This window comes from Watersipora subatra, chromosome 2 (assembly GCF_963576615.1).
Source record: "Watersipora subatra chromosome 2, tzWatSuba1.1, whole genome shotgun sequence".
NCBI lineage: Eukaryota > Metazoa > Bryozoa > Gymnolaemata > Cheilostomatida > Watersiporidae > Watersipora > Watersipora subatra.
In genome coordinates, this window is record NC_088709.1 from 46,096,176 (window position 1) to 46,122,146 (window position 25,971).

General features: G+C 35.7%; 1 protein-coding gene across 2 annotated transcripts; it reads right to left on the reverse strand.

The window, feature by feature from the left end:
• Window positions 1-509: 509 nt before the first annotated feature.
• LOC137386846 (organic cation transporter protein-like) lies at window positions 510-24,109 on the reverse strand. 2 transcript variants are annotated; one of them, XM_068073013.1, is made up of 12 exons: window positions 24,044-24,109; window positions 23,554-23,697; window positions 13,132-13,360; window positions 12,125-12,228; window positions 11,710-11,864; window positions 10,502-10,670; window positions 9,868-9,956; window positions 8,605-8,725; window positions 5,372-5,592; window positions 4,310-4,503; window positions 2,652-2,803; window positions 510-1,049 (listed from the first exon to the last, which is right to left on the reverse strand). In XM_068073013.1, the coding sequence occupies exons 2-12, from the start codon at window positions 23,694-23,696 to the stop codon at window positions 992-994; spliced, it is 1,635 nt and encodes a 544-aa protein (XP_067929114.1). In that variant the 5' UTR covers window position 23,697; window positions 24,044-24,109; the 3' UTR covers window positions 510-991. The 2 variants fall into 2 exon arrangements, with proteins under 2 accessions (XP_067929114.1, XP_067929113.1); XM_068073012.1 differs by lacking the exon at window positions 24,044-24,109 and having other exon boundaries at window positions 23,554-23,745.
• Between the last annotated feature and the right edge of the window lie 1,862 nt (window positions 24,110-25,971).

Genomic DNA, 25,971 nt, shown 5'->3' on the forward strand with positions numbered 1-25,971 from the left:
TTAAGAATATAGAGAGAATGTTGCTGTAAAGCTCGGTGGAGCCTAGCTTCTTTACTTAAATTACTGGAATGATGATTTTCAGTTGCAGTTGTTACATATCTGATTCTTTACAGGCTCTAATACATTTTCATTATGTGCATTGTTATTTATTTTTATTACTACATTTAATATTCTTATGTGTATGATCAATCCCTCAAAGACAGAGTATGAGGTCTGTTTAGCTTACCGAAAACAGAAGTCGTGCAGGTTTTTGAGAGCAGGCATGTCACACACATAGCGACTCTGTGATATGCCTGCTCTTAGCTGGACATGTCTGAGTCCAGTTGCAAGGAAACTTGGATGACAGGAGACATGTCCAGTTGTAGAGAGAAGTTTAAGGTTAGATGTCATTCCTGTCACCGCTTTGTTGGGAATTGAACTCTGACCTGTAGTTTACAGGTCAGGGTTGAGACCTCGAGGCCACAGCGGGGCTGTTGTACTACTAAACATATATAATATGTAATTCAGTAGAGAAGGGATAGGTGTGCTTTTATTTAATATGCATAAGAAGTGAGGTCATCTTTTCTTTCATCAAGATTTGGAACATACCACTGACCTTGGAAGTGTACTAAACCTGTCGAAGGCGAATTTTCAATCTTTTTACAATAAGCCTAAAAGTTGCGGCAAACTTAACAAAAAATTCAATTTGGAAAATAGTATATTTCTTTTTGATCAGATATGCATTTGCAAAACAACGAGAGTTGTAGAAGGATAGATGAAAGATATAGGCTAACAAGGAAAATGCAGAGACTCGAGTCTTCATTGAGTGGAGTTCACTTCTTTGTTAAATCATTTACTTTGGCTCTACTCAAGTGAATGTCTTTGCCATCCCTATAACTGGTTTTCTTGAACCTTTAATATTCTGGTTTGTGATCTTCCGGATTCTGTTGTTTTCATAAACTGAAGCTGTAAAAAATTAGTAAATCAGCAATTGTCTCCTCACTAAGTATACCTAAACGTCGTGTTCCTTTTCATTGGCATCATTCTCATCTTCAGCTCTTTGTAACTTTCTACAAATATGCAAACATTGGCTTAAGTCAAGGGCTGACTACTCTTTACAATGAACTAGACTACAATCTAAGATTGATTTAGTAACATCACAGCTCTTAGGAAACACAAGGTTCAAAGTAAAACTCAAAACCTTTTGCTTTGAATGCCAAATCGAACTTTGGAGCTTAGAAACATGCGAGATAAACTAAAGAAATTTTAATTGAAGCTCTTCATATTATCTTTAGTGAGTGTGAGTACCTATGATTCCTCGTATATGATGTCTGATTTGCAGATTGAAGTTAGTTACGGTAGAACCTTGGTTCTCGAACATAATTCGTTCCAGAAGGATGTTGGAAAACCGAGTTGTTTGAGATCCGAAACAATTATTCCCATTAGAATTATTGTATGTAAATTTAATCTGTTCCAAGCCGAGATAACAACATCGGCAAAGTATTTTTTTAACTTTTTGCCATAAACTGTACTGTATACTACATACTATAAATAAAGACAGGTAGATATAAATCGTGTTTATTTTTCATAAAAAAATTTCTATCCAAAGCAAAAAACTATTATCTATTGAAAGCAGAAAATAAAAAGTAAAAATTTCGTATGTTTTGCTCTTAAAATATTGAAAACATTGTAGGTTAAGATACAATACCAAAAATTGCTGTTACGAAACAGAAAAAAATACAACAGATCAGTTAAATCGAAAATCGTGTGAAAAAGAAAATAGAAACAGCAATAGCACATTTACATCCGATCTTTGAAGAAGAATCCTCCTCTAAAACAATTTAGGGTAACTCGACTGGAGGAGTTGTGGTCCTAGAAAATATCTTCGGTAGAGGCGACATCCTCCCAGATGGCTCCTTTTTGTTAAAAACTAATAACGTGAAACTTCTCTCTTTTTTTGAGAACCTTTCAAAAGTGGCTCATAACAACATCGTTAAACGTATAAACATGCTGTTTCCGGAGCTGTTCCGAACGTTTTAATTTTAATGCACATGCTCCGGTTTGGTTGAGAACCGAATTTATGTTTGAGATCTGAGACAAACAAATCTCAATTATTTTGGTTGAAAACCGAATTGGTCAAGAACCAAAGCGTTCGAGAACCGAGGTTCCACTGTACATTGCTTGCTATGGAAAGACTGGGATTTGCAATGGAAATTTCAGCAATTTGTTATTCAAATAATCTTTTAAAACGAAATATAGGTGAAACTGGTTTTGAGCTGCATAGTAATCATTCGAATATGTTGTAACAAAAATGCTTCATTCAAGTGGAGAAAATAACACTGCTTAGGGTAATACATTTATGAAGTTCAAGGTACAACTATACTGTATAGGTAATAGGTCTATGGGTACAACTATACTGTATAGGTAATAGGTCTATGGGTACAACTATACTGTATAGGTAATAGGTCTATGGGTACAACTATACTGTATAGGTAATAGGTCTATGGGTACAACTATACTGTATAGGTAATAGGTCTATGGGTACAACTATACTGTATAGGTAATAGGTCTATGGGTACAACTATACTGTATAAGTAATAGGTCTATGGGTACAACTATACTGTATAGGTAATAGGTCTATGGGTACAACACTGGCCTAGAGGTACTCTTACTTTGGGAACACGTTGGCTCCTTCAATGGTGTCAGGGAGGTCATGACCGGTTGTCTCTGGCAGTGCTATAGATAGAAGACCTCCAGAAATGGTCAAAATACCAAATATGATTGGAGGAAGTATAAGCTTGTACTTGGTTGGCACGAGTTTTCCCTGCAAAGATGTGTACCCACAGAGTCATTCGCTATCAGTATGTATAGGTCAAACTGGTGGCAACCGAAATGGCTGAATTTCTAGCTACACAATATTTTTATATTACTGTAGTTCAAATCTCCTATGTTGAAATATGTTTATCATATTATATAATACTTTTGGAACTCACTCTAATCTATCCATGTTTGAAAATATCAGTGTTTGTTTTTTTGCTAAACTCTGTCCAGTAATTGGTCACAGCAATAGCAATTAAAATCTAGCTATAAAAACTCTGTACCGCACTGGATTTGATCTCACAACCTCCACATCTGGAAGTTACAAACTTAACCATTAAACTACACAGAAAACAGTGCTTACAAACGCTTTTATTAGGCAAATAGTCATTACATTTATTAAGATACTCAAGCTTAAAGCGTTTGCTTGGGGTTGAAAACTAGGGCTGTTGACCATTACTCGTAGCGATTGTTAAAGGTTGACTTGCAATAAAATTCACATTATAGTTATTTGGTATCAAAAGATTCACCATGTCTTACTCTGTTGTGTTGTAGGTGCCAAATACGTGGAAATGTGATTATAAGCTCTTAAAAGCTCAAAAACGAAAAGCCGCCATAGATTGGAATCTCTTTATTTATTTGACGTATTCATTACAGTTTGGTTATTGTCTGGTCTCGTGATGTCCTCACATGAATTGAAAGGCCAATAAAAAGCTCAGTATAAAACTTATCGTAGCACTAGTTTATGACAAACACTTCGGGCTTTACCGAAGACCCCGTATCAAATATAGATGCTCGCTACTTTACAGTTTTGTTTCGGCTTGGACTAATCGTCAAGTCATAATCTGATCATGTGACCCAATACTTCGAAAATAAGTTTTGCAGCACTTTTCGATTATCACAGGTAACCAACAGGCTCGTCATGATTATCAGACAATGATATGTACTCATTCGAGCTAAGGTTGAAAAGTTTAACGATTTTGTACGGTGGGTTATAAAATATCAGTGCTAAAAGTGACAGCATTACCATGACAATAAAACAGACGCGTAAGAACAATAAACATGGTTTTATTGCATGCGTGAAGTATATTTGTGAAAATATTTTGATGAATGAGATTGCATGAAAGTATGAACTGAACCTGAGGAATCTAATTATGTTTGTTCCACTGCATTTATTTTCACACCACTATATTTTCGCACTCATCAGAGCTGCGAAATAAAGTTGCAGTGAAATTTTACTCTGTATTCTGCTCACGAAACTAAATACTAGCAAAATATAAGTGTCCTAGGGTAGGTCAAACTGGTGCTAATAATAGGTCAAACTGGCGCTCATGATAAGATAAACTGATGCCCGTAAACTTGGCTGGATTACCAGCTACGCTATACTTTTATGTTATTTCAAATCTATGTTAAAATATGTTTATTATATTTTATAATACTTTAGGAACTTACTCTAGCGTTAGCATATAACTTACTATATCAACAGCTACTTTCTGCAACAGCGGTTACTTACTATGTCAGCGATGACTGGTGCAAATATTGAACCAATACGAGCAAAGGTTGAACTCCCACCCATCAAAGATGTCCGTAACACAGTTGGAAATATTTCAGCGCACCAGAAGTAAATAACAGCAAATCCGATTGTCACTCCAAGCTTTCCAATGAAATTTAGAGCGACAAAATATGTGTTCTTTTGCTCCTCTGTAGCTGAAAGACATAAAGGTACAACAAATGCAAGCGAGAACAGAAATATGAACAGAATTGCACAAATCATTACATATTCATCAGTTGGCATTTTTTGTAGACCTAATCTTGTTTCTCCAACTGTGTTTTGCTGAGCGTTTACGTAAGACCTATAACCACTTTAGGAATCTTTCACAACGAGTTCCTTAACTCCCAAAACCACCTGAGGTTACTGAAGAAGTAGTTGCAATTTTAGCCGTGAGGTTTTTATTTGGTGTTACTGTGCCTTTGGAGGAGCTATTTTTTGTATCTTATATTATTTTTGCTTCTCATGTTATATTATTTTTGTTGCCAAATATGTAATTCTCTTAGTTAGACACTTTGATATAACATGGAGTTTCCACCAAGTTATTTATTGTAGAATGTATTGATAGATAGGTAAGGCGACTCCCGTAATAACATGACTCATATTACGGCGTACTATGAGTCATATAAATAATACTTGAACTACCAGGTCACACATACTTAGAGCACATATGGTACACACAATCAGCTATAGCACAACTTATGGAGTTCATTCTAGAAATTGCTTCCTTCACTTCTGCATCTCCCCTTACCAGCAGAGTTGGGGCTTGTTACTCTCTCATCATCTTGCTAAAAATTGACTCTACCAGTCACTTCAATAACCAGTTATATCTGGTTTATTCCTGTCTTTATCCAAGTTACTACTGTTCAAGCCATCTTGATTCAACTGATACATATGTTTGTGTGATCTTTGAAACATACCATTATGCGTCAGAAAATAATGTTTAACCTTCTTTTGTGTTTATTTTAGTCAGTGGAGAACTTAGTCGATCAAGTTTTAATAACATTTAGTAGCCTGTGAACCTACCATTCTCGATGTACAAGATTGGGATGGAGCAGATACAGCCCAGTCCACCGACTACCATAGCCACTACATGCATAATCTTCCGACCAGTAATATAGCAGAGGAAACATATTAGGTAACCGAGAAGTTCAGCGACAGCTGACAGCGTGAGGTTGACGTACAGTGACCCTGGCATGTTTCCGCTGTTTAGGGAAAGTCCGTAGTAGGTCATTGAGATGACAAACCTGCAGCAAAATATTATATTAGTGATAAAACAGAGATTCACGTAGCTCTTGCCATTTCTCATTATGGAAATTTCGTTGAGTCATTTCTTGAGGTCGAGATGACAAAACTATAATAAATCAGACACATGGCAAACAATGACTGATCAGTAACAGGATATGTGACACAATGTATGAAGCGGGGAGGACAGGGAGGGGTGTGATTTTCGAACACACAAACGCTTTGCTTGTATCTGTAAAAATATCTGCAAAGATGGAGAGTGAATGAAGACCAATTATATTTTATTTCTACGGTCATATAATTAAAATTAAGTTAAATTAAATATAGTGAAAATTGTGTTATCAAATTATGTTGTGTTTTTCGCTAATTATCTCATTTTGTAGGTTTATTAAAGTTGTGGTTAAATCCCAAACCTTCCCACAAGCTCAACTATCTGCTTTTGTTGATATTGAACAGCCTATAGGGCAGCTCTTATTCTCTCCTAGCTAATTGTGATAGTTTTTATGTACAGATCAGGAATGTTATTTCTGTAGACACAATACATGCCACAAAAAAGTTTTTGATGACATGTACTGTATTTACAGTCGGTTAAATAGGTAAGACTGTATTTATCAACATTGAGATAAACAATGAATTCTGCCAGCCAAGGTCAAGGTCTTGTGGTAGCGTTGTAGCTGATGATCTGAGGCAGTGATTTTCAACCACTGTGCCGCGGCACACTAGTGTGCCGTGAGAGATCCTCAGGTGTGCCGTGAAAAATTATCCAATGTCCCTTTTTAATTACAGGTTCCTCAGGCTCTGAGGCAACCTATGAGGTAGGAGTGTTGTATTTGAATGCTAAGGCCTTGATGTGATAGGCTAAATATCCAGGCACCATGATCCAGGTGCATCTATTCATGGGTTTAATGCATGGTCAATGCATTTAATATCGGCCCTCAAAACTCAAAGTTCATCAAAAGCGAATGGAATGGTCGTTTAGTACACTATGCCCAGTTAGGCACCTTTGATTACTAACTAGTGTGATGAATATCAAAGTGTCACTCAAATATAGGTGGCCTTGAAATAAAAGTGGCCTTCAAATACAGGTTTTACGGTAATATTCATCCAGCTGGCACAGTAGCTGACTGATGTACCCGAGAGGTCGGGGTGACAGTCATGGAGAAGTTTTTGAAAAGGACAACTGCAAACTCCGAATTGGTCTCTGTACAAGATTCTGACCCGAATGAAGGCCTTAGTATGATTGGTGGGAAAAAGAAAGCGAAGACGGTGAGCTCAAGGCAATATAGTAAAAGCTATCATTCGTATGGATTCACTTTCACCGAGGATGAGATGACACCTACTCCATTATGCCTGGTGTGTAGCGAGAAGCTATCTTACAGCGCCATGGTGCCGAGCAAGCTTAAACGCCATCTCCAAATGAAACACCCTTCGCTTCAAAACAAGCCTACAGACTATTTTGTTCGCTTGCGTGTAAATACAGAGAAACAGGTAACCTTTATGAGAAAAACCACAAAGGTAAATGAGAAAGCACTAAAAGCTAGTTCCATAGTTTTAGTCCCACTGCTGCACTGTGTGAGGTAATATGTAAACATTTGAAAAGTCTTGAGCAAAAGTTGTCATTTTATTTCTCTTCAGCCACCACTGAACGCTTTGACTGGGTTAGGGACCCATGCAGCTCTGCATCAGTTGTTCGAAAGGACATGACTTTACAAGAGCAAGAGGAACTAACTGAACTGAAACAGGATCGGGTTTAAAACTAAGATTTGTTGATCTTCCTTTGGACAGTTTTTGGTTGGCTGCTGCCAAAGAGTTCCCCATTCTGGTCAACAAAGCTGTTCTCACATTGCTCCCATTTTCCACCACATATCTGTGTGAGCTGTGCTTTTCAAGCCTAACTTCTATATAAACTAAAAACAGAGAGAGACTGTTGAAGAAGACCTTCGTGTCTGTCTTTCTTTTATCCCTGCCAGGATATCGGCTTTGTGTTTATCTATACAGACCCAGGTTTCCCACTTACTGAGTATAAATAAATTGATGAAATATATTGTGATTAAATATACTGTTCAGTGTGTCATTTTATAATATTTTTGGTTAGTGGTGTAACACAAAATTTTTCCAATGTAATAATGTGCCTTGACTCAAAAAAGGTTGAAAAACACTGATCTGAGGAATAGACCATGTCATTAGCTATACAGTTAGTAGAAGTCAGAAATTCAACTGTTTGTTTAGACTGACATGTGATTTTGACATGTGACACTACTTACTTAAATTAGTACGATCTGAAAATAGAATCACTTGTAAGCGTACTAGTAACCCACAGTTGGTTCTCACTATGTTCAGAAACAAAGCTGCTGACGTTTTTTTAACATCACTGATGTTCTGTCTCCTTACGAATTTAGTTAAAGCCCAAGGAAAGGGTAGGCCTTGCTTGTAAGCATCAGCATCAGCTTCAGCTTGAAAAGCTTGAAAAAGCTTGAAAAATGTGAATATATTTACTGAAGATCAAAACTGATCTTTCTTGCGCAACGTTGATAGTGTTAACATGTTAACTTGTTAACAAAGCATAACACAACTTGAGAAGATTTCGATCTATGGTGTTATTGTGTTAACTTGCTAACAAAGCAATGTGTAACTTAAAAAAGATATGATCTATAGTATTAACCAGTTAATTTGCTGACAAAGCATTGATAAACTTGATAAGAATTCAATTCAATTTAAGGTGTTAATGTGTTGACTTGTTAACAAGCCATGGTATAACTTGATAAGGATTAACCTGTTAACCTATAATATTAACAGGTTAATTTACTGACAAAGCATGATATAACTTGATAAGAATTCATTCTAAGGTGTCATCGTGTTAATGTGTTAACTTGTTTGCAAACCATAGTATAACTTAATAAGAATGTGATCTATGGTGTTAACATGATTAACGGTGGTATAACTTTACGCTGTTTTAACCTGATAAAGATCGGGTGATCATAAGTTTAAGCTAACATCGAGAATATTCTACTAACCAGTTAAAGAAAATAATGACAGTTCGGATTAAAAGCCTGGGAGCCCGCAAAAGAGCTTTTAGACTTTCTGTTTTCTGAGACTCTCCCAGCTTCTCCATAGTTCCAGGTTGAAGGGTGTTTCCTAAAAAAGTCCCTAATTGGTAGTTGCTTGTTCTTCATTGTGTAGAAAAATAAGTTTCTGGAACTAGAACAGGGATGTCAAAATCAATTGTACAAGGGGCCAAAATTCAAAACACACTGTAAGTCAGGGACCGAACGAAAAAAACAATTATTGAATACACCAAAACTAAATGTTTTTGGAACATAAATATGAATAAAAACATACAGAACTATCATTCTGAAACAGACCTAAACCTTAAATAAATTATATTCAATATTTTGCCCTCCTTAAAATTATGCTATTCAAAACAATTTCCTGTCAAAATTATATGGAATAGCATTGTCAGTAAACATATACTTAGTCTCCTATTGGTTATTAAAGGCTCTGTTTTTAGAATCACATTTTATAACTTTGTAATAACTTTTAATAGTTAGACCTAATTAACAAAAAAGTACATGGCACGGCAACTGAAATATTGCATTATGGGATCTGTAGGCCAGACCCTGAACCCGTCTCGCTTCATATTGATGGGCTATGAATAACGATAATGTAAAATTATCTTGTCGACTGGATATAATTACATGATGGGTCGGATTTGGCCTGTAGGCCATGAGTTTGACACATGTGAACTAGAAGGTACCATGAAACAACGCTATGGTTTGAAGTCAACACAATCACAAAAAATTGACAATAGGCTTGTTCATGTTATGATAGACGTTAGGGATGTTATGGTGGATGCTATAGTTGATGTTATAGTGGATGTTATAGTGGATGTTATGGTGAATGTTATAGTGAATGTTATAGTGGATGTTATGGTGGACGTTAAAGTGGATGTTATAGTGGATGTTATAGTGGATGTTATAGTGGGTGTTATAGTGGGTGTTATGGTGGATGCTATAGTTGATGTTATAGTGGATGTTATAGTGGATGTTATGGTGAATGTTATAGTGAATGTTATAGTGGATGTTATAATGGATGTTATAGTGGATGTTATAGTGGATGTTATAGTGGATGTTATAGTGGATGTTATAGTGGATGTTATAGTGGATGTTATAGTGGGTGTTATAGTGGGTGTTATGGTGGATGTTATAGAGAATGTTATAGTGGATGTTATGGTGGATGTTATGGAGAATGTTATAGTGGATGTCATGGTCCTTACTTACCATTGGCTCTAGCAGCTGCTTGAAGAATTTCTTCAGCTTCCTGAGTTCTTCCTTTGGTCAGAAGCCATCTAGCTGACTCTGGCAGCCACCTACAAAAATGGCATCTACAATAATATCATTTGGTAGTACATGACACTAGATGTTCAACATTTAGATTAGAATTGTTTTACCTCAAGTTTTAAGCTGAGTTGACTATCGGCAATATGCTCTTGCAGCAGTTTCATACATGGAACCTCTTTGAAGTAAATAAACAAAAACTATGCACCATAGTTAAACAGTTCATCAGCAATTTAGCCAATCAGCGAGTCAGTCAATCAGCTAGTCAGCCAATCAACAAGTCAGCCAATCAGCAAGTCAGCCAATCAGTCGGTCAGTTTATCCGTCAGTTCTCCTGTTATTTGCTTCTTAACAGCAATCCTGAAAACAGGTGAGCGGGTTCACCTCATATGCTGTGTAAATATGTACCTGAACATTTCACTAAACAGAAACTGTGTGAATGCCCTATTCACACACCTGTGTACACTCTAGCTCTACAGTGATTACACAGGTAATTATTTTTTTGTATATACAGTTTTCCCACTGCAAACAGATTTTTTAGAAATGAAGTCAGCAAACGGTTAAAAAATGAGCTCACCAATAGTATGTGATGAAAAAGAGAACTGGCAGTGTCAAGGCTAGTTGTATGTACATCCAACGCTTTATAGCATAACCTATTAAGGTTAGGAGCAGAAAGCCTATGGCCCAGAATACTGAGATACCCACTCCCGCTACAAGTCGATATTGGGGTCCAATCAGTTCCATGCCTAAAAATTAACAGATGACACCGTAATGGGTATACAGGAGGGATGGTCTATTTATTCTATTGTATTTTTAGTAGAAATACTGCCCCTTGTTTGAAATAATATATAATTCTATTGAGCCTTTTATTGGCCTTTCGTCTTGCGTGATATTATCACGTGTCAAAACAATAACCATGTCGAGCTGAGTATGTCATTAAAATAAAGGGATTCAAACCTACAGCCAGTTTTTTAACTGTTCGCTTTTGGGCTTTTAAAAAACTTTAATCCCATTTCTACATATTTGGCACCTACAACACAACAGAGTAAGACTGGTGAACATTTTGATACCAAATAACTGTAATGTGAATTTTGTTGCAAGTCAACCTTTAAACAAATTGCCTTTTATCCAACTTGCTCGTCTTTGCACTTGTGTTACAGGTTTCAGAACCCTGTATAAATTATATGATTTGTGTTACGGGTTTCAGAAACTTGTATAAATTATATGATTTGTATTACGAGTTTCAGAAACTTGTATAAGTTATATGATTTGTGTTACAGGTTTCAGAACCTTGTATAAATTATACGATTTGTGTTACGAGTTTCAGAAACCTGTATAAATGATATGATTTGTGTTACGGGTTTCAAAAACCTGTATAAATTATGCCCAGAATATTTGTATTCATCCTTCCATGCATACGACAACATCGTTTTCTATTCTCTTACACCAACATACCAAATCTACCATCATATGTTTCAGTTTTATAAACTCTGTTACTACAACCTTCAATTCACTATCCTGACTTTTCCATAATACTATTAAATTATCAACTTATAAAACACGGTGTTTTACTGCTCAACTCACTCAATAATTCCTAATTTCTGTCTTTTCATTTTTTCTTTGGTTTTTGCACGAAATGAAAACATCATTTATGTTGATGATTACTGAAAAAGGTTATACACACATTCAAAGCAACTAAAACAACAGCATCCTAATCTCTTGCTGAAACAGAAAACAACAACGTTTGAAGACAGCATCAGTTCTAGGGATAGTTCCACTACTTACCCAAAACAAAGGCTGCCAAAAACACCAGAAGGTTAAAGACTCCCATAAAGAATCTAAATATGGTGAATGTGTAGAACTCTGGAGCAAAAGTCATCACTATTCCTGACAGCAGCTGCCCCACCAATCCAATTAAAAGGGTTTTTCTGCGTCCCAGCCTGATCAAAGAAATAATGTCATAAAAAGAAAAAAACCATTCTTAGTTTGAGTGGTATACAAAATATTATAAGTATGCAAAAAGTGAGATCTGCCATTTGCAAAAAAATATAAAGAGAGAACTTTAGATGCCAAAACATAGACAGAAGGTTTGACGAATAAAAACCTTCAAAGGGGCTAAAGTTAGCATATGCTGAATGTTTTGCAATTTGTAAAACAAAGGAAAAGACAACTCCTTATAGATCACAGCTGCCCAACTTACCAATCCGATAGAATTCCGCAAACAACACTCCCAAGGAGGTTCCCAAACATGTACATAGTGGATGAAAGGGTAGCGAGAAGCTTTTTATCACAGACAAGATTCCACTACAGATAAATGTAACATGATATGACATCATCAGTTGGTAGAGAGTAAGGTATGTTAATAAACATTTCCATGCTTATGACTCAAGTTATTTGAAAGAGCTCAAGGTTAGACAACTTTTACATGCACCCATAATGTATGATGGCTCACCACAGTAAATGTTTTAGAGAGAACTTATGACATAACTAAAGATAGAGAGAATGAAAACTTTATATTAAAAGAAAATTTAAGGGTACTCAACTCTAAAATGAACAGATTCATAAGAACATGCAACTCTCAATTTAACATATTTATTACTCTGGCACAGCTCGTACATAAACAAGTGCTAGGGCATGCAGCTCTTAGTTCAGGAGTTTCCAACCTTTTTCATTCAGTTCCCCTCTTATGCCTTTTCATAAATTTGATCCCCCACTCACTTTTAACTTACATGACTAAAACAACCGATACAAATTATAATCTCATTTTATTGTACATATCAAAACATATAACAACATACACCGTATTATTAATTTTTATACAGCATGCATACAACACACAACAATACATGACTTTCAGCATGGCGGTGAATTGATTTATGACTAGATTTACATACTATCTAATAAAAATCTGGATGGTTGTGTTCACATATATCTGGGTTCTGATTACTAGCTCATTATTAGCAACTAGTGTCGTAGATAAAATCAAAATTTTAAATGATGGAACCCAAACTCGCACGGCGCTGCAGTAAATAAATTGAAATTTTAACAAATTAGACACCTTTCTGTTCTCTCCATGTATATTCAAAATTCTCCCTAAGGGGGAATTCCTCCCTGGTTGGGAACCCCTGTCTTAGTTGAACATGCTTTTAACGGGCACAAAACTCTCAATTGAGCATCATTCTCAAGTGCAAGCAATTCTTTATTTACAGAAGTAACAATGGAGCTTATCAGCTGTTCATCATCATAGACCCATCTGCTGCAGCTCGCAGTGTTATTGCTTGGCTTTCTATTCTGCTCATCATAGACATAGAGACTGCACGAGTCATAATTGCCTTCTGAGTCTTTTGGCACATACAAGTCTATGAGTCTTGCATGCTCAGAGGACTGACTTTTCCAGCTATCAGTGCTATTGAAAACTGTTGGATCTAGCCTGCACCTAAAATATCATAAAATTACTCATGTTTAATAGTAGTGCAAGAGAACACAACTCACAACAAAGACATTCAAGAATCGCTCAGCAGTCTAGAATTTTAGACAAACAGAACTTTTGAAGTTACTAAAAAACTACAAGGACTCAAAGGACAGAAAACTCTTAAACTAACTTTTGCTTTTTAGAAAATTAGAATCTAAACATGTATATATTACAATCAAGGTCAAGGAATGTTATTTAAAGAACACTGTACAACAGCCAAAAGAGGGCAACTCCATATTCACTTATAATATACAGTCAAATCTCGACGTTACCATAAAATCACTCCAGATTTATCGTGTTAGTATAAAAGAGAAAAATTTGGAAAACATCTGAATACAAACAGAAGGACCTGGATAGCTCTGATGAACCCTACAAGTTTATATTTAATCAGAATAATACAGTGTATGGTAACATTTATTATTGTCCCAGTTTTCAATAACTATTGGAAAATGTCTCAAGTAGGTTGGTAGGTACTAAAGTATTAAACAAATAGAATACTCTGAATAAATCCTTGGTTAAAAAATCTGAGAGTTTTACTTTATGTTATAGTTGCTCTATGAATGAACAACATTAGCCCTAGGATCACCTTAACTGTCTTATGTCTCCTTAACTGAAAGCAGTCAACTCTCTAGAAGCACTCAATTATTTTGTCCTTTAGCTCATCAACATACCAAATTCATTTATAAAAATAGACTTAAACTCAATGCTTTTAGCTCAAAGAACTTTAGAAAGAAAGGGGGCTGCCTTCCCAGACACTGTTGAATGTTAACTTTTAAAGCCTTATGTGATGTTTCGGCTTCGAACACTAGATGACATTGTCTTATCGAACACAAGACAGCCTAGCTGTGCGATAGGTACAGCGGTGTGTAAATAATCTGGACACCTTTGTTGAAAAACTAAAATTCTTATTTACAACATTCACTGTTTTCATGATGCGCAGTACTTTGGAGTTGCGCTCTCTCCGAATCTTGGAAACTGCGTCTTTGCACTGAAATCACTGCGTACTAATCAGTGCGAAGCCAGTGCAAATTCGCAGCAAGGAAACAGCATTTGTGCAGTGGCTGTGCATAGCTCTCATGCTGTGGAGGCAGATTCTTAGAGCGCCATACACTAGTACAAAAGTTATTCTGCTTATCTTGTTTTTGCTATTCTTCCGATCTTCTTTCACTTAAATTTAATTATGGTCTGCTCCTATGAAGATGATGAGGTGATTACTTTCTTGGACTTTGTTATCAATACCAACACTTTTTGAAAAATAGGTGGCAAGTCTTAAAGTAATATTTTAATAATATATTAATTAAACAATTAATTCAAATATGTAAACCAAAACAGAAGTAAAATAATATTTTTGAACAATTATGTAACTAAAATTTTGAACATTTTATGTTTTAATGGTGGAAGATGTAAGCAAATCAGCACAGAAGTTGTTACTCAGCAACAATCTGCGACAATGGCACACCAACCTCCCTTCTGCCATCAACCTTCATCACCACGATGATACACACCCACAGCAGAATGCTGTCATCAATCTCACAACACTCCTTACTGCCAAACTGTACGCAAGCCTCACTCTCTATGTTTTCATGACACACATGATTCTCAAATTTGAGCCAATCTGCAAGTTAACTGCATCATGGAAACGGCATAAATCCACAAGCTAAGCAAGTTTTACGTTTGGCAAAACTTTATTGAACCTATTATTTTTGCAAATAATCGAAACAGCACTTGCGAGTGATGCACATTAAATTACCCCACCAGCTATTCAATTTTAAACATTTTTAATACTTCCCCGAGTTTTTGAATCGTAGGTGTTTGCGTCGCTAACACATACGTTGTTAACTGTGTCGCTAGTTATTAACTTATAGTGTACAATACCTTTACTTTTTTCAACAAGGCGCTGGAGACAACCCGCATCATGCGAATGTCTATAAAATCCCTTAATTCGCAAGGTAACACAACTTGCGCTCAGCTCTAAACCTGCATGATGCGCTTCATGTGTGTCATGGAAACATAGTGACTGATACATGATGGTCTCTTATACCTACACAACTATGTGCATATTATCTATCTGCATTTTCTGTCAACAAAGGCTTTGTAACTCAATAGCTCAATTGCTCTTCTCTTTTAGGTTTTCTCTCTATCAACACTGATTGACCCCCCCCCCCCCCCCCCCCCCCCCGCTTATATATCGATACCTCATACTTAGTTCTCGGGCTTTCCATAAAAGTCAGCTTTTGCATCACTCGCTAATCACGGAAAAGTTTCAGATATTCACATATATTCCACAGAAGATAAAAATCTGTAAAGATATAATAACACCACATACATTTTTATTAGCTAATTTCAGGTCATATATACTCAGGAAAGATGTCCAGTTTATTTTGTTAATCACTGTGTATAGATTACTATAATCTATAGATTACTATAATCTATAGATTATAGTAATCTATGGATTATAGTAATCTATACACAGTATATATAGATTACTATAATCTATAGATTATAGTAATCTATAGATTATAGTAATCTATGGATTATAGTAATCTATACACAGTATATATAGATTACTATAATCTATAGATTATAGTAATCTATAGATTGCTATAATCTGGAGTCATGTTAATGTTATATAATAATCATTATTCGTCCTCACTCATCATAAATTCATCATCCATCATAAAACTAATTTTCATCAATAAGTAATTTCAACTGGCTGCACCTGATGCAGGCATTTTGCGGTATGTGTGCTATATCATCCAACTTAAGCAACACTCAAAGAAAATATTGATATGTGACCATCCAATCTCTCGTTGCACAACCCTGTATTGTAGCAAGATAACCAAGGATGACACATCTTTTGAAATACAACTCTCAAAGACAGAAATGTATCATTGTTACGCTTAATACTTGAGATACTTTGAAAATTATAAACAAATCACTGAATATTATATTGTGTACAGCAAGAGTCGAAATAGGGGTTGAAATAGACCCATTGCAAGTGGATGGGGGTATTCCACGGGGTCGATAATAGTCTAGGTGTCAAAAGGGAGTTAACTGACTCCTACTAAAATAATCTGTTAACTATGAAAGTATTCATAAAAATGATCACCATTACTTTTGATTTTGTAATCAGAGTATCGTTATTTTTATGTAGGCCATGTATGATGGTGTGGCTGCTACAGTGGCACCAATCCTTGTTGTCATAGCAACTAATAAAACATCACTGGCCTTCAGTGAATGCCAGCTCCCCGAAAAATTGCACTTCAAATCATTCCATGCGTTCACTTGCCATATAGATCTATTAATAAACCCATTAATGTTGATATCTATGCTGTGTTACTTTGTTAGTCTGTTGCTGGTTTCCCCCTAAGCATGAGCCGAGCAGGAAATAAGATGCATGCAAAGTCAACGTGTCACAACTTTAATCCCAATGAAATATCAGGCTTCGTTTGACTGGGAAAAGCATTAGAACAACTCGTTTCATTGACGCTTACTTTCTCAGAACTGGTCAAGTTTTCCATCGCCACAAGTCTTTTGGGAACTGGGTTTTATTTGAGAGTTTTTTGAAAGTTTCATGCCATAATGGCATCTTGTGATATTAACGAAAAATGCCACCAGTATTTGAAAAAATATCTAAAATTTGGACTTATACCACTAATTTATTTACTATTATAAATATTTACTAATGAAACATCATTTCTACCTTTTATGTTAGAAGATGCTATGAAGCCTGCAAAGATAAAAGATCAATGTGACAAGAAGACAAAAGAACAAAAGGAATAAAAGGAATAAAAGAAAATTAGACGTATGATCATATCTTCAATCTGTCTGATCATCCATTACATTCCTACTTTTTCAAAAACCACGTAAATTTATTTATACCAGACACCAACACCTTACATTACATACCGCCAATTTATATTATATAACAGAGTTATGCAAAAAGAGCTTTGTTCAATACACATAATCTACTTTACTATATTCTTTTTTCTCATTGCCTAATTTGCTCTACACAGCGTTTACCAGGGTAAATAAAGTTAATATCTATCAATATATCTATCTACCATCTACACTGTATCAATATATCTATCTACCATCTATCAATATATCTATCTACCCTCTATCAATATATTTATCTATCTATATTATCTATCTACCATCTAGCAATATATCTGTCTATCTATATTTCTAACTATATATCTATCAATATATCTATCTACCATCTATCTATATATCTATCTATATATCTATATTATCTATCTACCATCTAGCAATATATCTGTCTATCTATATATCTATCTATATATCTATCTATATATCTATCAATATATCTATCAATCTATCGATGATTACTTATAATTCAGAGAATTGGTTACTGATAGCATTTACATTGATATGGTCAGCTAAGTGCTCACAGGCGAAGACTTTTTACAATGGCCCCAATGGTGAGTTTGATTTATTGACTTCAACTGCAGAAATGCTAATTTCGAATAAATTTTACCTTTCACATCAAGACTGATAGATCAACGTAACATACCGTAAAACCTCTATTTGAATGCCACCCGTTAACTGAACTCTACCGCTAATATAACGCCACGATAGAAGAAGGGTTGAAAACTACAACGCCACTCTTTAATTGAATGCCGCCCTCCAATTGACCGGCATTAGTTGACTATCATTGATCCTTACAGACCCATAATAGAAAGTGATCAATAGAAAGGTGTACACCAAGTAGTAATAATAACTCTATTACATCAATAACAATTAGTTCTTTCGTTGTTACTGTAGTGGTTACCATGGTTTTAGTGACGGTTTACCTGAGAAGATCTTCATCATCACAATCAGCAGAACTACACTCAGATTCAAAGTCACTAAGGTCTAAACCATTTTCATTATTTTTTTAATTCATCTCTAATGTGGTTTACAATCTTTCTTGAAAACTTTATAATTTTTTGATTAATGATGTAATAGCAGACATTGTTACAGCGTGTTCTAACTTTTAAACATTAAAACATCTTTAAAAGTTAAAAACGTAATGTTTGTTTTCTACTTCCAAAGCTTTATGGTTTTTTTCTTTATAACCTTAAATGTGACACTATCAAAATAATTAATAAGATTACCACGTTAATTTTTTATAATAAAAGTAGTTCCTTGTTTAAATTTGTCTGATACTTCGACGTATACAAAAAACGGTTTAACAAAAAATGCTGAAGCTGACAGCATTAATGTCAACTCACCTGAAAGAAAGTGTTAAATATAAATGAAATTAGCATCGTTTCGCTCGCTAAAGGGTTAAATTTATCTTTCCCAAAATTCTTACGAGGTAGTCAAAAATTACAGTGCTGCCCTTTATTTGAACACTATATTTAATAAAACGCCACCAATAATTATAGTGGAAGAGTTGAGAAATAGGACACCATGGGATTCAAACAGAGATTTAACGGTAAGCCTATTTTAAACTATGTTAAGAATGTTCAACAAACGCTAGAACAAAGGTAAGCCCACTATAGGGTGCTGGCATCGGATATATTTTGCATAATTATAGGGTCGATATGAGATGAAGTTATACGTAAGGGCTGTGGCTTAAACAGCTTGCCAGCCCCTGGTGTAGAACAACTAATATTAATGGACAAAACTTGATTCGGAACATGTATAAGACTACCAGGGCGTATAACCTAATTACCTAGAGCCCTCACCATACGACGTTAATTCGTTCCAGTGTTGACATCGTAAGGCAAAACCGTCATTTAGAGGGGTATAAAAACCGATAGTAATTATTTAATGCAAACAGCCCTAGAAAAAGCATTAAAAATTTATATAAATCTTTTTATATATATAAATATTAAAAATTGGTGGCAAAATAGTATGTTAACCTTAGTAACTATAGTTACCTACCGTAACTTTAGTGCATTTAGTGATTATGATCTGCAATAAAATGTAGTGCTACAATTTACTATGTTTAGTACATACTGTAGGGAGTTTTTACTTTCGAGACAGACGTATAATATAAACGTTAAATTTAACTTAAATGAGGTTAGATTACTAAACACACACTTAAAGCTAAATTTTAGTATGTGTTTCAGTAAGCTAAACTATTATTTTGTTATTGCCTAAAATTTCATCACCTATCTCTTTCTGGTTTTGGTTTCACTATAACTTATAGTGAATGCGTTGAACTGAGAGAGCGAGCATCATATCCTTCTCAGGAGTTGTGGGAGAGAATTCAGTGAATAGCATATCAATATGCTATTATTCTGCTATTATTGTGCTAGACTATGTAATTATTGTGACGCATTCAACACACCAACTGCCAAAGTTAATGGTCGAATGGCGAAAAATATGTCGTATGGCGGAGGTGAAAAAAGCATCGTGTTGCACATAGTAAGGTGAAAAAAACCAAATAACAGGTTAATCGTCACCTAGGAGTACAATGTAGTAACCTAGAAGTGCACTGCAGTAACCTAGGAGTACACTGTAGTAACCTAGGAGATCACTGCAGTAATCTAGGAACACACTGTAGTAACCTAGGAGGGCACTGTAGTAACCTAGGAGTATACTGTAATAACTTGGGAGTACAATGTAGTAACCTAGGAGCGTACTGTAGTAACCTAGAAGTGCACTGTAATAACCTAAGAGTACACTGTAGTAACCTAGGAGTACACTGTAGTAACCTAAGAGTACACTGTAGTGATCTAGGAGTGCACTGTAGTAACCTATGATTGCACTGTAGTAGCCTAGGAGTACACTGTACTAACCTAGGAGTACACTGTAATAACTTGGGAGTACAATGTAGTAATCTAGGAGTGTACTGTAGTAACCTAGGAGTATACTGTAGTAACCTATGAGTGCGCTGTAATAACCTAGGAGTACACTTAAGTAACCTAGGAGTGTACTGTAGTAACCTAGGAGTACACTGAAGTAACCTAGAAGTGTACTGTAGTAATCTAGGAGTACACTGTAGTAACCTAAGAGTACACTGTAGTAACCTAAGAGTACACTGTAGTAACCTAAGAGTACACTGTAGTAACCGAGCAATGGACTGTAGTACCCTAGGAGCACAATGTAGTAACTTAGGAGTACACTGTAGTGATCTAGGAGTACACTGTAGTAACCTAGGAGTGCACTGTAGTAACCTAGGAGTGCACTGTAGTAACCTAGGAGTGTACTGTGGTAACCTAGGAGTGTACTGTAGTAACTTAGGAGTGCACTGTAGTAACCTCAGAGTGTACTGTAGTAACTTAGGAGTGCACTGTAGTAACCTCGGAGTGTACTGTAGTAACCTAAGAGTACACTGTAATAACCTAGGAGTGTATTGTGGTAACCTAGGAGTACACTGTAGTAACCTAGGAGTGTACTGTAGTAACCTAGGAGTACACTGTAGTAACCTCGGAGTGTACTGTAGTAACTTAGGAGTACAATGTAGTAATCTAGGGGCGTACTGTAGTAACCTAGGAGTGTACGGTAATAACCTAAGAGTGTACTGTAGTAACCTAGGAGTACACTGTAGTAACCTAGGAGTGTACTGTAGTCACCAAGGAGTGCACTGTAGTAAAAAGATTTTGATAATGAGTTGTTGGCAGTTTATTTAATATTGATGCAATAGCGTGTTTGTTTGTCATCATTCTCTTCAGCCTCGGTTGCTGTTTGAGATAAAAGATGGCTATATTGAGATTTGAAAGCATGGTATTTGGTTTGGTAGACCAGCACTCTATCAACTGTTTGTTAGACTAGCACTCTATAAACTGTTTGTTAGACCAGCACTCTATCAACTGTCACAGAAAGAATACGAATAAGAACAATAGAGATGAATTTACACAAAATTCTAGTAGATTTTTTCTATTAGAACGTATCAGCATTTCTCTATCATTTGCGATGGCTTTTTATGTCTGAGGTGATCTGATAGCCAGGATGTTTCAAGATTAAAATTAATAAAACTTGATCGGGTTAAAATGCCCAAATAAAGTGAAATAGTGATTATCATGTCTACAGTTGCAAAGAGACCGATAGAATGGAGACGCGTGACACTGCAACTTCAAGGCAATAGCCGATAACAACAGTTGCAATGATAACAACTGGTGACTTAATTCCGCACGTATTTTTCTTCTGAGCGTTTGAACGTTTTGTCAACACGATCAAGTTTCGTCAATTTTAATTGAAACGTCTTGACAGTCAGAGCACCGCAAACATCAAAAACAATCCTAAATGAAAAAAAATACTGATACTTTCTGGTAAAATCTACTAAAAAATTTTGTAAATTCATTTTTACGATTGTCAAAGAGAGGCTTCACTTCAAGTCTCATAAAAACACAAACATACTTGGCTGAGTGGTTATTTGATTAGGAAACCTTATGAGAATGTGGCTGAGAACGCTAGTGGAAATGCTATCGGATGTATATGGTGCTACATAGCTTGTGTAAATACTTCCTTGATCCACACATCTGTGGTCAAACCCTATCTCTATCTGACCACATCAGTGTTTTCTATATCAACACTGGTGAAGCTGACACCGCCGTGGTTTTTGACGTCAAAATGGCTTCAGAACCAGCTCTCCCTTGTTGTCAATACTACAGCTATAACTACAGTAAGTGGACCCTGGTCTCTGCTTACCCTCCACTCGCCTAGTTAACTGGACTATTTGATAGATTCTCTAAGGCTAACTATTATTGCTTTTACTGAGCCTAGGGTTTCCTCTTTATAATTTCTTACCAGCAGCATATATAATACTTCTGATGCCGGCAGCATATAAAATAAGTCAGAGTTATTAAGTTTATTTTTAAAAGTTTAAAAGAGGCTGTTTTTATGTTTTTAGCATAGTTAACATAATAACTTATATGTTATTTAAAATTTCATTAAATTCATAAAATTTCAACTTAAAAAACAAACTTGGGCTGAATTTGTTGCTAATTATTAAAAGACTTCTATAGGTGTATATCCTCGGTTTGTAATGAATGGTAGACATCGGCAGAGAATAGGACTGGAAGCTCGTTTATGAAGCAAGACATCTCGACATATACCAGTCTGAATGCATTTGATCAACTTGTCGACATTCCATACTTATCCATGCATGACCATAGGGAGGATGAATTCAGCCTGTTTGATTAAAAATTATTTAACAAGGAAGTCATTCCAAAATAAAACAATATTGACTATTTTGTGATCACTTTTGTAAAATGCGTTAAACGCTTTTAAATCTCAAAACCTGACAAGTGAAAACTTAGCATCGGTATGTAAAGCTTTGCAAACAAGTGAAACGAATATTTCAGAGACAAGTGTTGTGTATTTGTAACGTATTACTGTAGGTAATCAATTATTCATTCAGTCAGTATGACAGCGCAGCGCTGCCTAGCGCTGTCATACTGACTGAATGAACTGATGCTCGGGTCCATGGTAAACAAATAATCATCCAGGGCGCTTGGCAGCTGTTATGCAATAATTACATTTCTGACGATTTCATATGAAAGCATTGCTTATTAATTGGAACTTTGGATGTTAGGATGTTGTGTGAAAAGTTTGTCTTGTCAAGAAATATACCGCTACAGAAATATGTAGGAGGTGGAGGGGTGACCTGTCAACAGTTTCTACTCATCGGCAGCATGATTGATAGCAGCGTAGTATCTAACTGCTTGTAGAATGTTTCTTTCCTGAGAATAAGCTTCAGAACCTTTTTATCACTATATTCCGATCTACCCCGTTAATCTCTTCCCTTCCTTAAGTCTTTTTATCACTATATCCCGATCTACCCCGTTAATCTCTTCCCTTCCTTAAGTCTCTTACCCACAAAAACTTTCTATTTCCTTCTTTTTGTTCTCTGCGCTCTCTACTTCAATACCTGGTTTTAAAAACAGTTTTTAAAATTTTGCAAGAAATAACTAGAAATACTTAAAACGCCATTTTGTTCATCCCCACTTTAAATTTATTTTTGGTCCACGAGACTTACCTTTGCTCGGTATGTATGTATGTAGATGGGTAAATAGATTCTATGCACACTATATTATACAGTGCGTATCTCCTGTGTTTCTAAATCTAAGGGTAGATCGAGAACAACACACTAACCATTCACATTCACCATGAATATTCTGTTCAGGAGACTAAATTTTACTGCTCAGCCCACTTCTGGCAGCAATACTCAGACTGGAATAGCTGCCCGCAGGACTTACCTGTGCTCGGGTGTGTAGATCGTAAAGACAGAGGACAAAGCATGAAAAGCTGCAGTAATTCCAACACAGCATATGAGTAAATACTTTATCCTCTGATAACGTCCAAACTCTCCGATCTCCGTTAAAATCTCATCAAATTTCATTCTGAATAACAAAAAGTTTATAAGATCGACCTGGCAGCTGCTATCAAAGATGCCAACAGACTGGTTAGCTTATATAAGCCAAGTGCACTAAAGTGTTGAGGTCATGTGACCACTCAGACCTGAAATAAAGGAATGAAACTTCTGTGAGTATCTTGTTTATCTAAAAACTAAGAAAACAGCTAGGTAAATATTATCAGTAAAACATGTAGTCAGTAATATAAGTGTAGCTATTTTACATAAACAAATATAATAATATGAATCAGCAGAGATGAGATATGAGATATGAGCGAGAGATCAAAGGTTGACATAAGATATTACAGAGATCAGGTTATTGCTGATTAACATACCTTAAAAAGGGTCACCTATGGAGATGATCAGGGTGGTGTCTGTTTGTTCAACACACACACATAAACACATATAGCAGTGCTTCTCACTTTTAATAAGTGGAAGAGTAAGCACATAGGGAAGACAACTACTACATTATGGATAAAAATCTTTTATGACTCAAACTTATACGAGTGCTTGAATGAGTTGGACAGAGTTAGTACTATTAGTTAGTACTATTAGTTAGTACTATTAGCTAGTATTATTAGTTAGTACAATTAGTTACTACTGTACTTAATAGCCTGTATACTGTAATCTATGATCTTAAGTAATATAGGGGTAGTGTGACCAAAATAGGTAAACATTTTGATTTTGACAGCAAAAGCTTAGTTACACTGAGGCTTGTTGCACAGCTGAGGCTAAGAATAAAACTAAAGGTCGATGCCTGCTCTAAAAGCTATTTTCAAACATACTACTTCCAGATAAAGCATTTGTGGTACAGTGGACAGCGCTCTGGACTACCAAACAGCAGGTCATTGGTTCAACGACCACTCCAGGATATCAGGATGGTTATATGGTTTTATATTGCACCTGCAACCTATAAAACACTGGTTATGTTGCCAGTGTGGTCGGTAGCCTCTTCCAATGCCCGCTAAATCTTGCTAGTTAAGTATTTCATAGTAGTTCTCGCATTCCTTTATTAGAGTGAGAAGACAACCTTCAACAATGCTGAAATGAATCGGACAGTGTTAGTATATTTTAATATAACCCGAGTACTGTAGGGTGAGATTTTAAGTTATATAAGGGTTGTGTAACCAGAATGCATAAAAAAGGTGAACCTTCTGCTTGTCAAGTGTCGCAGGCCTATACTAGATCAGTGAAAAAACTTTGGTTCATAAAGAGTTGACTCGAGCGTAGCTAGCTAGCACTCCCTGTCAGTCACTAAACAACTACAATATACAACGTACAGCATAAATAAATGCCTTTTAGTCCAAACTGCTCTAAAAGCATTATTAGTAAAAGACTTCTTGCACTTGGGGTGGTTTAGTTCACCACCCGTAGTACTACTATTGATGCCAGTTTCCCATTAGAGCCCCAATTTCAATAAACACAATTTCTCAATAAGAACACATTCATTCATAGAGTATAAAAGATTAATTAGGTCAACATTAAACTTGCACTTCAAAATCTTTTTACTGTGAAATATACAAACATCTAGTAGCAGTAACAGCCTAGTTAATAGCATGTTTATAGTATTGCGCTGTATAGTGTGACATATAAACAGCTAGTAATGCTACAAATAGCAGAAAGATTATGAATTACGTTGCCTTCCTTTCAGAGCAAGTTCAATGTTGACTTAGCTAATCCTTTATAAAAAGACCTTTGATAAAATCTGCCGCCAAGCTGTTAACATACTGCTCGCTGCTATAAAACTTACATAAGCAGCTTCAAATAGCTTGAAGGCATACAGACAATAATAAAGGCATATTTCTAGCTTGCTAAATTGTTGCCGGCGTATGAAGGTAATAATGATATATATATTATTAACATACCGAGGTAATAATAATAACCATGATCTCTATATTATTAGCATACCGAGGTAATTACAATAACACTGATCTCTATATTATTAACATATCAAGGTAATCATAGTAACACTGATTTTGATGTTTTTAGATTTAGATTTGGATGCTATTGAAGTAAGATTTTTTTTTAAATTCCAACCACAATAAGGAGAGGCCCTGACATTCTATTCTTTTGGTAGAGACGTCGAACTTCAGCAAGGAACCTCTAAGAGTTATAGAGGAGAAGTAGGATACATAGGCATAAAGGATACATAGGCCACCCCCATTATTAGGAGTTGTGTACTTTATTTTAGTTTTCCATTGCTTGAATAACTTTGTCCAATCAAAAAATAGGTCACTGTTGCCATATTAGTTCCTGTCAAAGT

Coding starts and splice junctions, on each gene's coding strand:
- LOC137386846 (XM_068073013.1), bottom strand. CDS start 23,696: ATGAAATTTGATGAGATTTTAACGGAGATCGGAGAGTTTGGACGTTAT. Junction 10,671..11,709: donor TTTGGCAGCCTTTGTTTTGG/GTAAGTAGTGGA, acceptor GTTAATTTTTAG/GCATGGAACTGATTGGACCC. Junction 2,804..4,309: donor CACCAGTCATCGCTGACATA/GTAAGTAACCGC, acceptor ACATCTTTGCAG/GGAAAACTCGTGCCAACCAA.